The sequence below is a fragment of the Corylus avellana genome, chromosome ca10 (assembly GCF_901000735.1).
Source record: "Corylus avellana chromosome ca10, CavTom2PMs-1.0".
Lineage (NCBI taxonomy): Eukaryota > Viridiplantae > Streptophyta > Magnoliopsida > Fagales > Betulaceae > Corylus > Corylus avellana.
The window spans coordinates 9,122,077-9,135,884 of record NC_081550.1 but is presented as its reverse complement, the minus strand read 5'-3'; the positions used below and the strand labels follow the sequence as shown (position 1 = coordinate 9,135,884).

The 13,808-nt window shown below is 35.8% G+C and overlaps 1 protein-coding gene across 1 annotated transcript; it reads left to right on the top strand.

Annotated features, from left to right (window-relative positions):
* Window positions 1-973: 973 nt before the first annotated feature.
* LOC132163987 (T-complex protein 1 subunit eta) lies at window positions 974-12,634 on the top strand. The gene is made up of 14 exons (XM_059574382.1): window positions 974-1,088; window positions 1,182-1,442; window positions 2,538-2,663; window positions 2,742-2,945; window positions 4,577-4,746; window positions 4,835-4,970; window positions 8,885-9,001; window positions 9,150-9,269; window positions 9,361-9,459; window positions 9,547-9,636; window positions 10,473-10,560; window positions 10,931-11,019; window positions 11,202-11,276; window positions 12,298-12,634. Exons 1-14 carry the CDS (start codon window positions 1,074-1,076, stop codon window positions 12,394-12,396), a joined length of 1,689 nt encoding a protein of 562 aa, XP_059430365.1. The 5' UTR covers window positions 974-1,073; the 3' UTR covers window positions 12,397-12,634.
* The last annotated feature ends 1,174 nt before the right edge of the window (window positions 12,635-13,808 follow it).

Below are 13,808 nucleotides of genomic sequence, written 5' to 3'. Positions count from 1 at the left end.
GTTCTCTGAAGTTATGTATCGATAACACAAGATGTGATATAAGTAACAGTGAGGTCTTCCACACTAGACCATATCTCACATCTCAGTTCAAGTGAAATGAAGCTTTCAAATACACACTCTAATGAGTTAATGTTAGAAGCAAAATTTTTGTCATATTTTTATCTTCAAAATTATGTGACGTGATTTTTAAAATTATTATTTGATCAAAATTTAATAATAATTATCTAAATTTAATAGTGATTTTAAAAAGAAAAATGTTATAGTGCAATAAAAAGACTATTTTTGACCCATAAAAACCCTAGGTAACAAGAGGTCATAGGCCTCATCGGTAGTTGCTGTGGCTCCAGCATATGGCCTCTTACCACCTATGACTTTTATGGGTCAAAAATAATTTTTTTATTACACTATAACATTTCTCTTTTAAAATCACAGTATTTAAAGAGGTGTGATAAATGTACAACTTTTTGACACAATTTGACATAACTTTTCACTTATGTGGTCATTTTTTTAAAAAACAAAATAAAAAATAAAAAAAATTTCTGAAGCAATAACATCCTATATGGTCCTTTTTTTATTTGCTATTTTTTTTTTTAAATGGACTTTTTCTTCATTATAATGACCATTTTTTTTAAAAAATGACAATTTTTATGAAGAAAAATACTATCTTTTTTTTAAAAAATACCAAATTAAAAAAAGGATTGCTTCAGAATTTTTTTTAATTTTTAATTTTTAATTTTTTATATTTTATATTTTGTTTAAAAATAAATAAAAAATAAGAGAAAAATTGAGCTAAAATTATGCAAAAAGTGTTGTCTTTATCATTTTTCGTATTTAAAACCCAACTTCTAGCATTACTGCACTCTAATAGGTCACTCGTTGTTAGCACACAGTAGTTATGGTACACCGCAGCACACCCAAGTCACCAATTCCCCGAATCGCTGAAACTAGAAAGCGCCAGAAAATGAAAATAAAGTAGAGAAAGAGACTCTAAAGCCTGAGTTGAGGTTTGAAGTAACCACAAAACCCTAGCCTTCTCTCTCTCTCTCTCTCTCTAACCTCCACTGTTGCCAACAATGGCAGCCATGATGGTACTCTCTCTCTCGCTCTCTATGAATCTGGATGATTGTTAGGCTTAGTTGTTCTAGGCTCTTACTAACATTGTGTTTTTGTGAATACAACAGCAACCGCAGATCATACTGCTGAAGGAGGGGACGGATACGTCTCAAGGAAAATCGCAGCTGGTGAGCAACATCAACGCTTGCACGGCGGTGGCCGATGTGGTGAGGACCACGCTGGGGCCCAGGGGTATGGACAAGCTAATCCACGACAACAAGGGCACTGTCACCATTTCCAACGACGGCGCCACCATCATGAAACTCCTTGACATCGTCCACCCCGCCGCCAAGATCCTCGTCGACATTGCCAAGTCCCAAGACTCCGAGGTTTCTTTTTCTGTTTCTACTTTTTATTTTTGTACTTTTTAAGTTGCAATCCTTATATTCTTGTTTCTTTAACGTATTATGTTTGGATGCGGGGGAAATGGGGGGGAAAGTTTGGGGAATGGACTGCTGGGGTCTTATGTTTGTTAGTATTTTAGATTTCAGGTCCTGACTGTTAAGATCGGTTATAATTAGTGTTTGTTCATTATCAATTTTTTTTTACTTTTGAGCTATTTTGTATCTTCGGCTTCTTGTGTTTCTACCATATTGCAAACTGACATTTATGTATGATGGAAATGAGCTGAATTGGAATGGTTCAGCCATTTGTCTTCCACTTGCTTGTTATGAAAATTGGGAAGAAGGGAAAGGCAATAAAATTTTGAACGGTATGTTTTTGTTGTGTTGGTTACATGTAATGACAAAGAACTTCAATCAATTCCAAATTGCCTTTTCCTTCCCCCAAGCAACAAACTATAGCATCAAATTCTGTTCATTGTGTTTTTCTTTATTAGTGGAATTTATATTTTGAAAAAAAAATAAAAATGAAGTGAACTGTTTGTCTTTTGGGGCATCGTCTTTAAAATTTAGACTAGATGTTCAGTTTAAGATATTTAATTGTTGAGCGTCACTGCCCCTCTGCGCTCTTTAATGCATCATTAATTATCAAAAAAAAAAAAAAATTGTTAGTGTCACTTGCCTAAAATGATTATAACCTTTTATGTAGCAGTTTTTTTGTTTGTTTGTTTTTTCTGCTATTTGGCCTATAACTCTGTTATGAATTGCTCAATTGTCCTAAAGATTTATGTCTATCAATTAACAATTGATGTAAAATGCTATTTATTATGAAAATTCATCTGAACTGCCCAGCTACAAAAATTATGTCATAAGTGATGGCTTTTAGGGTTTGATATGGGACAAAGACACTGTCCATGCTGTTCATGCTGCTGAGAATAATGAGCTCCTACAGATAATTTAACCTGGTTCTTGTGCTCAGCTATGTGCAACATATTGTTTTGTTTTGTGACTGTCTATCACATATTTAACATGTTTTTGGCATATGTCTTGGATGATTTACCGATTGTTATGTGTGTGGTGCAGGTTGGTGATGGGACCACTACAGTAGTTCTGCTTGCAGGGGAGTTTTTGAAGGAGGCCAAGCCTTTTATCGAGGATGGGGTCCACCCGCAAAATTTGATTAGGAGTTATCGGACTGCAAGCTATCTGGTATATGATATGATTTTTTTTCCCAAGTAAGATTACATTCATCCTTCTCCATCTTAAATATTACGAATAATGTTATAGGCAATAGAGAAGATCAAAGAACTAGCTGTTAGCATAGAGGGAAAAAGTCTGGAAGAAAAGAAAAGCTTACTCGCCAAATGTGCTGCTACGACACTCTCTTCAAAACTCATTGGTGGAGAAAAGGAGTTCTTTGCATCAATGGTCGTAGACGCTGTCATTGCAATTGGGACTGATGATAGGTTGAATATGATTGGAATAAAGAAGGTAATTTCAACTGTTTGCCTCATAAGCTGCCATTTATAGTTTGTCTTGTTTTGCAAGTTTCAATCTACTTGCTTGGATTGGATTGTAGCCCAATGAGGTCTATTTTTATACTTCACACTAGAGAATGTATATTATCCATATGCATGCTGAAACTGCACTTGGGAAAATTATAATTGTACTTGTGAGTCTGATTGCAGAGTGGATAAAGATATATCCAGCAATGTGAGAGGAGGCAGAGATGTAATGTACAATGAAATAGACCCCCTTATGACCTGATGTGTGCTTTCCCAACCACTCTAATCGTTATGTACTGTCTTCCACCCCCCTCTGTGACACCTGTGAAAGTTACTTTCATAATGTAACTTGACTAGTCTTTTCGGAGTGATAGCACATATATGGTTAATGCTTTCTCTGGGTCATTAGAAATGGTTCCAGAACAACCTAATAACACCATGTGACATTGGAATACTGCGTCACGAGGACGTAGATTGTGATGTCATAGAAAGTTAGTCCCACATTGGGTGTGTGGATTGCCCACATTGAGTGTATAAATTATAAAGTTGCTCTTGTGCTGAGTCCCATATTGATTTCATACTAGGTGAGACTGAGTTTTATATGTATTTATAAACATATCTATTTATAAACTTCCATACAATGTATTTGAGGTAAAGTAAACAAAACAAAAATGTCCTATATATGGAGTGATGGTTCGGCTCCATGTAAGTCCATAAGTTGATGTTTCCTAATGTTGGTATGCATGACAAAGAAGCATCTATTAGTCCTTATTTCTCTTAATATATATATATATATATATATATATATATATATATATATATATATATAATATTTTATTTTATTTTTTTATCCCTCTTAAACTAAATCCACTCGTTGACTTGCCCATGGCAGACCTCGACTTCTTTTGGAATTTTTTTTAGTATACTTCTTATATTTTGTTGGTTCTAATTGTTTCTCACCATTTTTTGCTCATGGGAAACGTGCACAAAGCATTTGTGTAGGTACTATTGCATTTTTTTATTGGTAAGTTATGCAAGTATCTATGGATCTTGAATGCACAAGCATATCCTCCATCTTGTTTGCACAGAGGGAGGATGTATTATTTGAGCCAAAGCTCATTAGCTGGGTACTGTTGCATTTTACTCTAAATCTTGTTTAGAAAAGGTCATTCTAACTACTATGTAACTCCACTTTGATCCAAGGGGTTGGCTTAGTGGTTGGACAGCTTGGAACTTTGAGTATGCTCCCCAAGGTCTTAGGTTCGAAACTCATTGAGTGCAAACTGCTTCTTGGGGCCATTGGATTGGGGGTTCGCCCCTTGAATTAATCGAGGTGCACTTGTGGGAACTCCTTGCCGAGGGTCTGTGCACCCCCGAGATTAGTCGGAGCGAAGCTTTGGATACTCGGTGCCAAGTAAAAAAAAAAAAAAAAAAATTATTTGATAGAATTTTCTTCCTTGTCATGTCATTTCCGTTATATTGTATTAAAGTTTTTATGCTTATGTATTGTCTTTTAACATCCATATTGATCTTCTATAATTTCAGTAGAAACTTGTTCTTAGCTAGTATTGTGTTTTTCTAAATCAAAGAATTGGGCCACCTGGGTTGCTTCTATAGGTTCCTGGTGGTAACATGCGTGATTCCTTTCTGGTAAATGGTGTTGCCTTTAAAAAGACATTTTCATATGCGGGTTTTGAGCAGCAGCCAAAGAAGTTTGTAAATCCCAAGATACTTCTGCTAAACATTGAATTGGAACTGAAATCTGAGAAAGAAAATGCTGAGATAAGGTAATTGTTTTGGTTTTTTATTTTATTTCTAGATAGTCCTTTAGAGTAAGTGCTTATCTACTTAACTTTTTTTTCCCATCTTTTGTAGACTTTCAGATCCATCGCAATATCAATCAATTGTTGATGCAGAATGGAATATTATTTATGACAAGTTAGCTAAATGTGTAGAGAGTGGGGCTAAAGTTGTTCTTTCACGGCTGGCTATTGGTGATCTTGGCACACAGGTCCCATTTCTAAATGCATTTATTCTTTTTTCAGTTTTTCCTGCGATGCCTCTAATTCATGTAGTAGTAAATTTTTTTTTTTTAAAAAAAAAACCTATAACACACTTCACGAGCATTTAAATGATTTTTTAATCGGTAAACTCAACTCAACTCATGCAACCACATAGGATTGAACTTGTGATTTCACTCTCCAAAGATCATTGACACACTAACATATTTATTTTCAACACTTTCATTTAGTGTCATAAAAATTTCATTAGCTTTTTGCTGGAGGCTATATAAGTATTTTGGTTATTCACACATTTACAAGGTTTTGCATGTTAAATTAGCGTGGATTGCTTTTTGTATATCTACAGTGCTATTCTCTGTTTTAAAATGGAGGCCCCTCTGGTTTCTGTAGTAGTTCTCATAGTTTAAGGCAAGTGGATCTGTTATCTCCTCCACTTTTTTTAGTTGTTATGGAGGCTAATTGTGAATATCTTCGTAATCTGCGATGTCCTTATTTTTTTTTAAATGCTTCAAAGCGTATTGTGGTTAAACATTAATTTATCGAAATCAGAGAATTATCTAGTTCGTGTGGTGGATGATATAGAAAGTTTGGCCAGTATTATGGAGTGTGTGGTGGTTTTGTTACCGATGAAATATTTGGGTATCCCTTTGGGTGCGCACCATATATGTCTACTTCTATATGGAGTGGTATTGTAGAAAAAATGGAATGGTGGTTGGCTGGTTGGAAGAGGCTCTATTTGTTTTTATTTTTATTTTTATTTTTATTATTTTAAATAAATAATTTATTGAAAAGCGCAATGGAATGCAACTCTAGTACACATGATGTATATAAAGAAAGGCCCCACTAAAGGCGAAAAGAAAAACAAAAAGCCACAAATTGAGGCATAGTAGAAAACTGAGGCACATTAAAAGCACCCGCCCAACGGAATAGAGTCGTGATAAACAAGTTTTTGAGCTCGTCTAGCGTCTCTTCTTGATCTTCAAATCATCTTGCATCCCGCTCTCTCCAAATAGTCCACATTAGACACAATGGGGCTATTCTCCACACCTCCTTGACTGAACGATTACCTCTCTAATCTTTCCAATAGGCTAATAAATCTGCCACCCTTCGTTCCATGACCCATGTGACATTAAAAAGTGTAAATAGCACACTCCATAAGCTTGTGCCACTTCACAATGAAGGAGTAAATGATTCACTCCTCGTACACATACAACACCAATTCACCACAATGATTCCTCTCTTACGCAAGTTATCCAAAGTCAGAATTTTACCGTGAGTCGCCATCCACAAAGAAACTTACTCACCCAATTTGCCCACATACTATCTGTCATTGCTTCCTATTCCAACTGGTGTGCCTAATAGGCTTGGGAAACTTCTACGAGCTTTTTTATGGGGAGCTATCAATGAGGAGTTTAAGTTATCCATTTAATTAATTGGTCAGATTTGTTCTCTAAAGCAAATGGGTGGATTAGGGGTAAAAAACTCGATTTAGTTTAATCAAGCACTACTGGGTAAGTGTTATGGTGTTAAGCTACAGAGAGGGAGGCTGTGGAGTTTAGTGTCATAAGCAAAATGCAAGAGTATGAGCGGAATTTATTGTTCTGAGGTAAATGGACCGTTTGTTGTTGGAGTGAGGAAACTTATTGGGAGGAGGGGGAGTTTTTTTTTGAGATTGGCAGATACGAAGTGGGAGATGGAACCTAGATTTATGGTCTAGGGATCATCTACCAAAGGATTCTTTTCCGGAATTGTTTAGTATTATTGCTTGTAAGGAGGCGTGGGTTGTGGATAATATCCAGCTTTATAATGGTAATCTTCGGTGTAACCTATCTTTTATTGGAGGTCGATTTGATGATTGTATTTGATGATTTGATGTATTCCCTTAGATTGAGACAAGGTGGGGAAGATTGTATTTGGTGGATCCCTTCTAAGAGGAGGAAGTTGGAAGGTCATTTTTTCTAGTGTTATCTAGTTTGGGAGGGTTCATCTTTTCTTTGGAAGAGTATTTGGATAGTCTATGTTTCATTGAGAGTGAGTCTCATTGTGTGGACGTCGACTCTTAGAAAGATTCTGACTTTGGATTATCTGAAGAAGAGAAAAGTAATAGTGGTGGATTGGTGTTGCATGTGTAAAAGGAGGGGGGAATTTATAGATCATCCTCTTCTTCACTGTGAAGTGGCAATGGAATTATAGAATATGATTTTTGCCTTTTTCAGAGTAGAACGAGTTATGCCTAGAAGGGTGATACATTTGTTAGATTGTTGGTGAGGTCAGTTGGGAAGTCATTCAATTGTAGCTGTTTGGAGGATGTCCCATTTGTGCTTAATGTGGAGCATATGGAGAGTGCGGAATGCAAGATGTTTTGAAGATCATGACATGTTGGTGGAAGAGCTCAAGAATATTTATCAAAGCCAAGTATGAAGATTAGGATGGTGGGTGGTGTACGAAGGAGGTTTCGAGCTCTCATGGTGTGGGTTTATGGAAGCATATCTGACAAGGTTGGAGTTTTTTTGCCAAAGGTATTTGGTTTGAGGTGGGAGTGGGTTCGAAAGTTCGTTTCTGGCATGATATTTGGTGTGGGGAACAATCTTTGAAGCATGCCTTCCCTTCCCTGTTTAGTATTGCTAGATACAAAGAAGCGTGGGTGAATGATAAGTTTACTTGGAGGAATGGGGTTGTCGAGTGGAACGAGTTATGCCTAGATGGGTGATGCATTTGTTAGATTGTTGGTGAGGTCAGTTGGGAAGTCATTCAATTGTAGCTGTTTGGAGGATGTCCCCTTTGTGCTTAATGTGGAGCATATGGAGAGTGCGGAATGCAAGATGTTTTGAAGATCATGACATTTTGGTGGAAGAGCTCAAGAATATTTATCAAAGCCAAGTATGAAGATCAGGATGGTGGGTGGTGTACGAAGGAGGTTTCGGGCTCTCATGGTGTGGGTTTATGGAAGCATATCCGACAAGGTTAGAATTTTTTTGCCAAAGGTATTTGGTTTGAGGTCGGGGTGGGTTCGAAAGTTCGTTTCTGGCATGATATTTAGTGTGGAGAACAATCTTTGAAGCATGACTTCCCTTCCCTGTTCAGTATTGCTAGATACAAAGAAGCTTGGGTGAAGGATAACTTTACTTGGAGGAATAGGGTTGTTGAGTGGAATGCCATTTTTGTGCAGCCCGTCCAGGATTGGGAGATGGAAATGGTCCTTTCTTTCTTTGATCGGTTGTATTTTTGTAAGATCTCCCTTGGTATTGTGGATCGTACTCGCTGGTTGTCGTCTAAGAAGGGTAAGTTTGAGGTGATTCCTCTTTGTCTTATGTAGTGTTTATGGAGCGAAAGAAATGCTAGATGCTTTACAAATTCCACTAGGACTTTAGAGGAACTTATTCATTTTTTCTTTTTTACTCTTTACTCTTGGACGGCCGCTTGGCTGGCTCTTTTAGTGATTAGTTTTTCTGACTTTGTCTTTCATTTTTCTTCCTTTTAGGTGCTCTCTATTTATACTTCATGTGTATTTGGTTTGCGCCCCTCTACTCTTTTGTTTTATATCAACATTACTTATTAAAAAAAAAAAAAAGAGCTCAAGAATATCTTGGTCAAAACACGGACATATAATTTCTTACATTTTTCTTACGAATTTGTGGTTTTATGTTTGTCTTTTTATCATTAGTGGGGGTCATCTCTTTTATACTAGGCGTGTGCCCCTATACTTGTCTTAATGAATTGCATTACTTATCAAAAAATAAATCACAGTCGTTCAACTTATTATTGGCTGAAAACATTATTTATAATCATGTGCTTTTAATACACTCTTCTAAATAACTCATAGTTTTACATAAATAACATGACTTTTGTGACAACTCTAAAGAAATATTCTTCACAGACTAAATAAATGGGTTCTGTTTGACAGTATTTTGCAGATCGAGATATTTTCTGTGCTGGTCGTGTAACAGAAGAAGATTTGCAACGGGTTGCCGCTGCGACTGGTGGGACTATACAAACATCTGTCAACAATGTTATTGATGAGGTCTCTATTTTGAATTTTTTACTTGGTATTATTTTTCATTTCAGCATGGAGATACTCTTTTGCTTAAATGTTGTTCTATATGTTAGTGGAGAGCATTCTTCTTTTATTCATTACCAACTGAAACTACTGAGATTTGTTTGTCTTCAAGGTTCTTGGAACTTGTGAGCTATTTGAGGAAAGGCAAGTTGGAAATGAGAGGTTTAATATATTTAGTGGATGTCCATCTGGCCATACAGCCACTATAGTTCTGCGTGGTGGAGCTGATCAGGTTTGTCAAATGTTGAAAACTAGTGCAATTGTGTTATTCATGTGCATCTGCGCATGTGCATATATTCACCTTGGATTTCTCATGCATTCAGTTCATTGAGGAAGCTGAGCGGAGTTTACATGATGCAATCATGATTGTTAGAAGGGCTATGAAGAACTCCACTGTAGTTGCTGGGGGTGGTGCTATAGATGTATGTATGGTTTTTAGAACTTTAATTAGATCTTGGTGAATTGTCACTATATTTTGGTGATTCAAAATGTTGTTTTTTGGGTGGCAGATGGAGATAAGTCGATATTTGAGGCAGCATGCTCGCACAATAGCTGGAAAGTCTCAGCTTTTTATAAACTCTTATGCTAAAGCTCTTGAGGTATGTCTTGTTGGGCTAACTGCATTTCAATTTACATGAAAAAAGGTTTGGTTGACTTACATGGAAATTCTCGTTCAAGGGGAGTGAGAGTGCTTTATCAATTCTTGATCTAGTGTGTAAAAACTGGTGTTGAAGCTATGTATTTTTTTTTTCTAAATTATTTTTTGTTCCCTGGAATAGATATGTGAAGTCATGGGTTTGAGAACCACAGTTTTTGCATTTATTGGTAACACAGGGATTTCTTGGCTTGGTATGGTTTTGATTTGCTAATCTTTGAAACCAGTCTTGGCATAGTGATCTCTTTGGGTGTGATTTTTTGCTGGAGATTACATTCTGACGTCATAGATATGTAAGGTGTGATTTTTCTGGAAATTTTCAAACACCTTTTTTCGCAATCCTTGTTCCTTCTGTTTTGATTTTCTTAAAAGTGAAAAAGGTGGGAGTCTTCTTTAGCAGTTTAAAGATTGGCTCACAGATGGGTGAGCTGGGCAATAAACCTACTGATTTATTGTAACGCTCTGATTTCTTTGTGGCTCTTTGGTACTGGCATGATGATAATTGCTTTGGCAGTGTCCGACCCTCAACTCTAAAGATCTATCATAAGAATTGAGATACCCTTACTATTTTCTTTTTCTCTGAAATTATGCCTATTATCTTCAGCCATTGGTTCTTGGACCAAGTGGCACATCCTCCCTCCATTAGTATTGGGTGAAGGGTAAAATCACAGGTTTAATCTTGTGGGAGTTGTGTACTTACTAAGAAAAAAAAAACAGTATCTATTTGTGTTGTTTATTTAGTGTATCGATTTGACGAGATATGTTCTTCTGATGTTGCAGGTTATTCCAAGGCAATTGTGTGACAATGCTGGATTTGATGCAACTGATGTACTGAACAAATTAAGACAGAAACACGCACTTCAATCTGGTTGGCATCGTTCTGTTTGATTTTTTTTTTTGGCTCTCTTTTGTCCCTCTTCTTTCTATTAAATAAGGGTTGGTTACTGGAACTTCGCTTTTTTTCACATATATGGTCACCAGAATCAATTAATTTAAATAATATTGCTATATATTCAATGAATACTTCTTGTGTGCCGGGGGGCGCCTAATGCTTTTAATGATATTTTTATTACTTATAAAAAAAGAAAATTCTACTCTAGAAAGAGGGTGCTCTCTCCTTCTCTGGAGGACATTTTATGTTGGATGGTTTTGTCTAGCAGCAGATTATATGGTGTTTATATATATAAGTAGTTTATGAGTTATATGTTTTTTTGACGGATGATTCAAATCTTTATCAGGTGAAGGCACAAATTATGGAGTGGATATCAACACTGGTGGAATTGCCGATTCATTTGCTAATTTTGTCTGGGAACCAGCGGTTGTGAAGGTATCTCAATTTTTGGTTACTTGCTGTGTCTGCGCACACGCCCGTATGTTTGTAATTTTTTTGCTGATATTTTTATACTTGTAGGGTGTAAAAAAGTGTAAAAATATTTTACATTTATACTTGGTTATTTATCAAAAAGAAAGAAACTTTTGTTGGGCACTATGCTGACTGCTTTATTGCAGATTAATGCTATAAATGCTGCTACTGAGGCTGCCTGCCTTGTTTTAAGCGTGGATGAGACAGTCAAAAACCCAAAGGTAAAGTAAATTATGTTTCATGTTTTGAGTTTTGGTTCTTTCTTTTGTTGAGATGTTCATGCAATCAAAATGATCATTTACTTTGACCAGTTAGGGTACTTTGAATATTGTAAGATTGTCTCCTCTGGCCAGAAGAAAAAGAAAGAATAAACTGTCCAAGGAAAAATCCTAATAGCCTCTTAAAAATATCAATTCCAAGAACCCATAGAAATATTTATATAGTGGGAAAATGCCCATGAATCATATTGTGTTGACTTTCTAACCACAACTATTGCCACCTTCCTGTTGACTTTAAGAACACACTTTAGACAATAAATGCTTGGAGGTGATGCAGGATAGTTGTTCATCCAAAAGAAAGAAAAAAAAAAATGCAGGATAGTCTTGGTAATCTTAAGCGTCTATGTTGTTTTCAGCAAAAAGGTGGTTTAAGATTGGTGACTAGGATCTGGGATTATGGGGCTTTGTTGATGGCTTGTTGTGTGGTATCTTAAAATGTGAGTAGTAAGCAGTTGTAGAAATTTGGAGGAGAAAGAGGAATAAGTAAGAGTGGAAGAAATAGAGAGAACTTAGACAATCTCTCTGAATTTAGAATCTTAATTATACTTCGATGTCTTTGTAATCTTTCTTTACATGACTACACACACACACGGATGCACAGTGTATTGTTTGGTAGTATAGCTTATGAAGAAAGTAACACAAATTGGTTGTGCTGGTCTTATTCTATTTCTTTTTTAAAATAAAATTAGTGCTCACTCAAGAAGAATTTTATATTGTTTGATATTTTAAACATATTTTGCATGAATTGTCACTATGACCTATGCAATTGCAATACAGAAGTATCATAGATCTCGCCATTTACGTATATCATCAGCAGTCTGATGTAGTATGATACTTCCTAGCACTCTAGGGTTTAATATTCTGGTACTTCAGCTTACTTCTAAACATAGTGCATATGTGATGTTCAGCATACTGTACATGATGTTCAGTTATCTTATGGTTCCCTAATATTTTGATAATGCAGTCTGAGAGTGCACAGGGAGAAGCTGCTGCTAGTGCCATGGGTGGTAGAGGACGTGGAGGTGGTTTCCCTGGTCGCGGACGCGGCATGCGAAGGCGCTGAGCTCTTTAGATTTTTGAAAGGCTTGTTTAATTTTTCACTGTTAATCTTGCCTTTTTGATGTGTGAAAATTGAGTGACCCGTATTTTAACCGTCCAATGCTCGGCATCAAGTAATGTGGAAGGCGATGAACCGCTTTCTGATCAGAGCAGCACATTGTACTTTATATTAATTACAAATGTGAGACAACTTCTATTTTGGTTTTCTAGAATTAAAATAGGTGGCAACTGTTTTGATTGAATCTTGTTCTTATGGCTTTTTTTTTTTTTTTTTTGGGGGTTGTGTATTACCGATTTTTCTTTGGAAGATGAAGGCATTGATTTATTCTAATAGGAATTGGTGATCCAAAAGTTTGATCCTTAGGAACCAATGCTAAAATGATATAAATTTCCTTCAAATTTGGTTGGAGGAAATTGCTTCCATGATCATAAAAATCTAAAATGATCTACATCTGCATGAGAATAATTGAAAAATAAAATGTGCGTTTGTAGTGCTTTATTCTAATACTGAGGTATTCTGCAATTGACTCGGCTACAATTTTATTGATTCGTGAGATCACCAAGCATTGAAGGATTCATAATTAAAAAAATGAATTGTGCTCCTGGAGAAAGCATTGCGACTCCAATCTTATTTTTCATCCTCTTTTGGTTTTTTTATTTGTTTTTTTTTTCCTGGCCCCTAAGAAATCTAAATGTTATTACTTTTTTGGGTCAAATTCAAGACACAATATTATGGGATAACTTTACTTTAAATAACTTTACTTTAAACTCCTAAATTATTATCCGATTTGTCAAGCCCTCATAAACTTTAAAACTTCCTAATTTAAGCATATAAACTTTCAATTACAGTCAATTTGAATTTCTCTGTTAGATTTTAAACGTTAAAAGTGAGACAATGATGTTTATATCCCTGATTTTTTTTATTTATAAAATTTCAAATTTACACTTCATTCCAAATTAAAAAATTAAAAAAAAAAAAAATGAAAGTTAAAGATATTTTGGTCTCTTTAGGTATTGTCGTTGGAAGTTAACGGTTAAATCTAATGGAAGAGTTCAAATTGACTGCAATTGAAAGTTCAGGTGTTCAAATTGAAAAGTTTTACAGTTTATGAGCTTATTAAATTGCGTAATAATTCAAGGGCCTATAGTGACCCCAAATATTATTGTTTTCCTCTTTACTTTTGGCTGAAAATTAAGAAGCTGAATGCTTCAAAATCAACAAGGAACTATTGCGTGCTTTCTTTAACGTCTAACCTTTTAATAGCCCTAATCTCATGTTGACTATTGCAATTAGAATTGATGAGTTTAGCATTTTCCTTGTAACCCTTTTTATTGCGAGCGATGTCTCAATGGTGCACGTCCACTTGGTGTTGCCTGTTTGACAGAACTACCTTGAGGAATAACAGAGCAAAGAAA

Coding starts and splice junctions, on each gene's coding strand:
- LOC132163987 (XM_059574382.1), top strand. Junction 2,946..4,576: donor ATATGATTGGAATAAAGAAG/GTAATTTCAACT, acceptor TTGCTTCTATAG/GTTCCTGGTGGTAACATGCG. Junction 11,020..11,201: donor GGGAACCAGCGGTTGTGAAG/GTATCTCAATTT, acceptor GCTTTATTGCAG/ATTAATGCTATAAATGCTGC.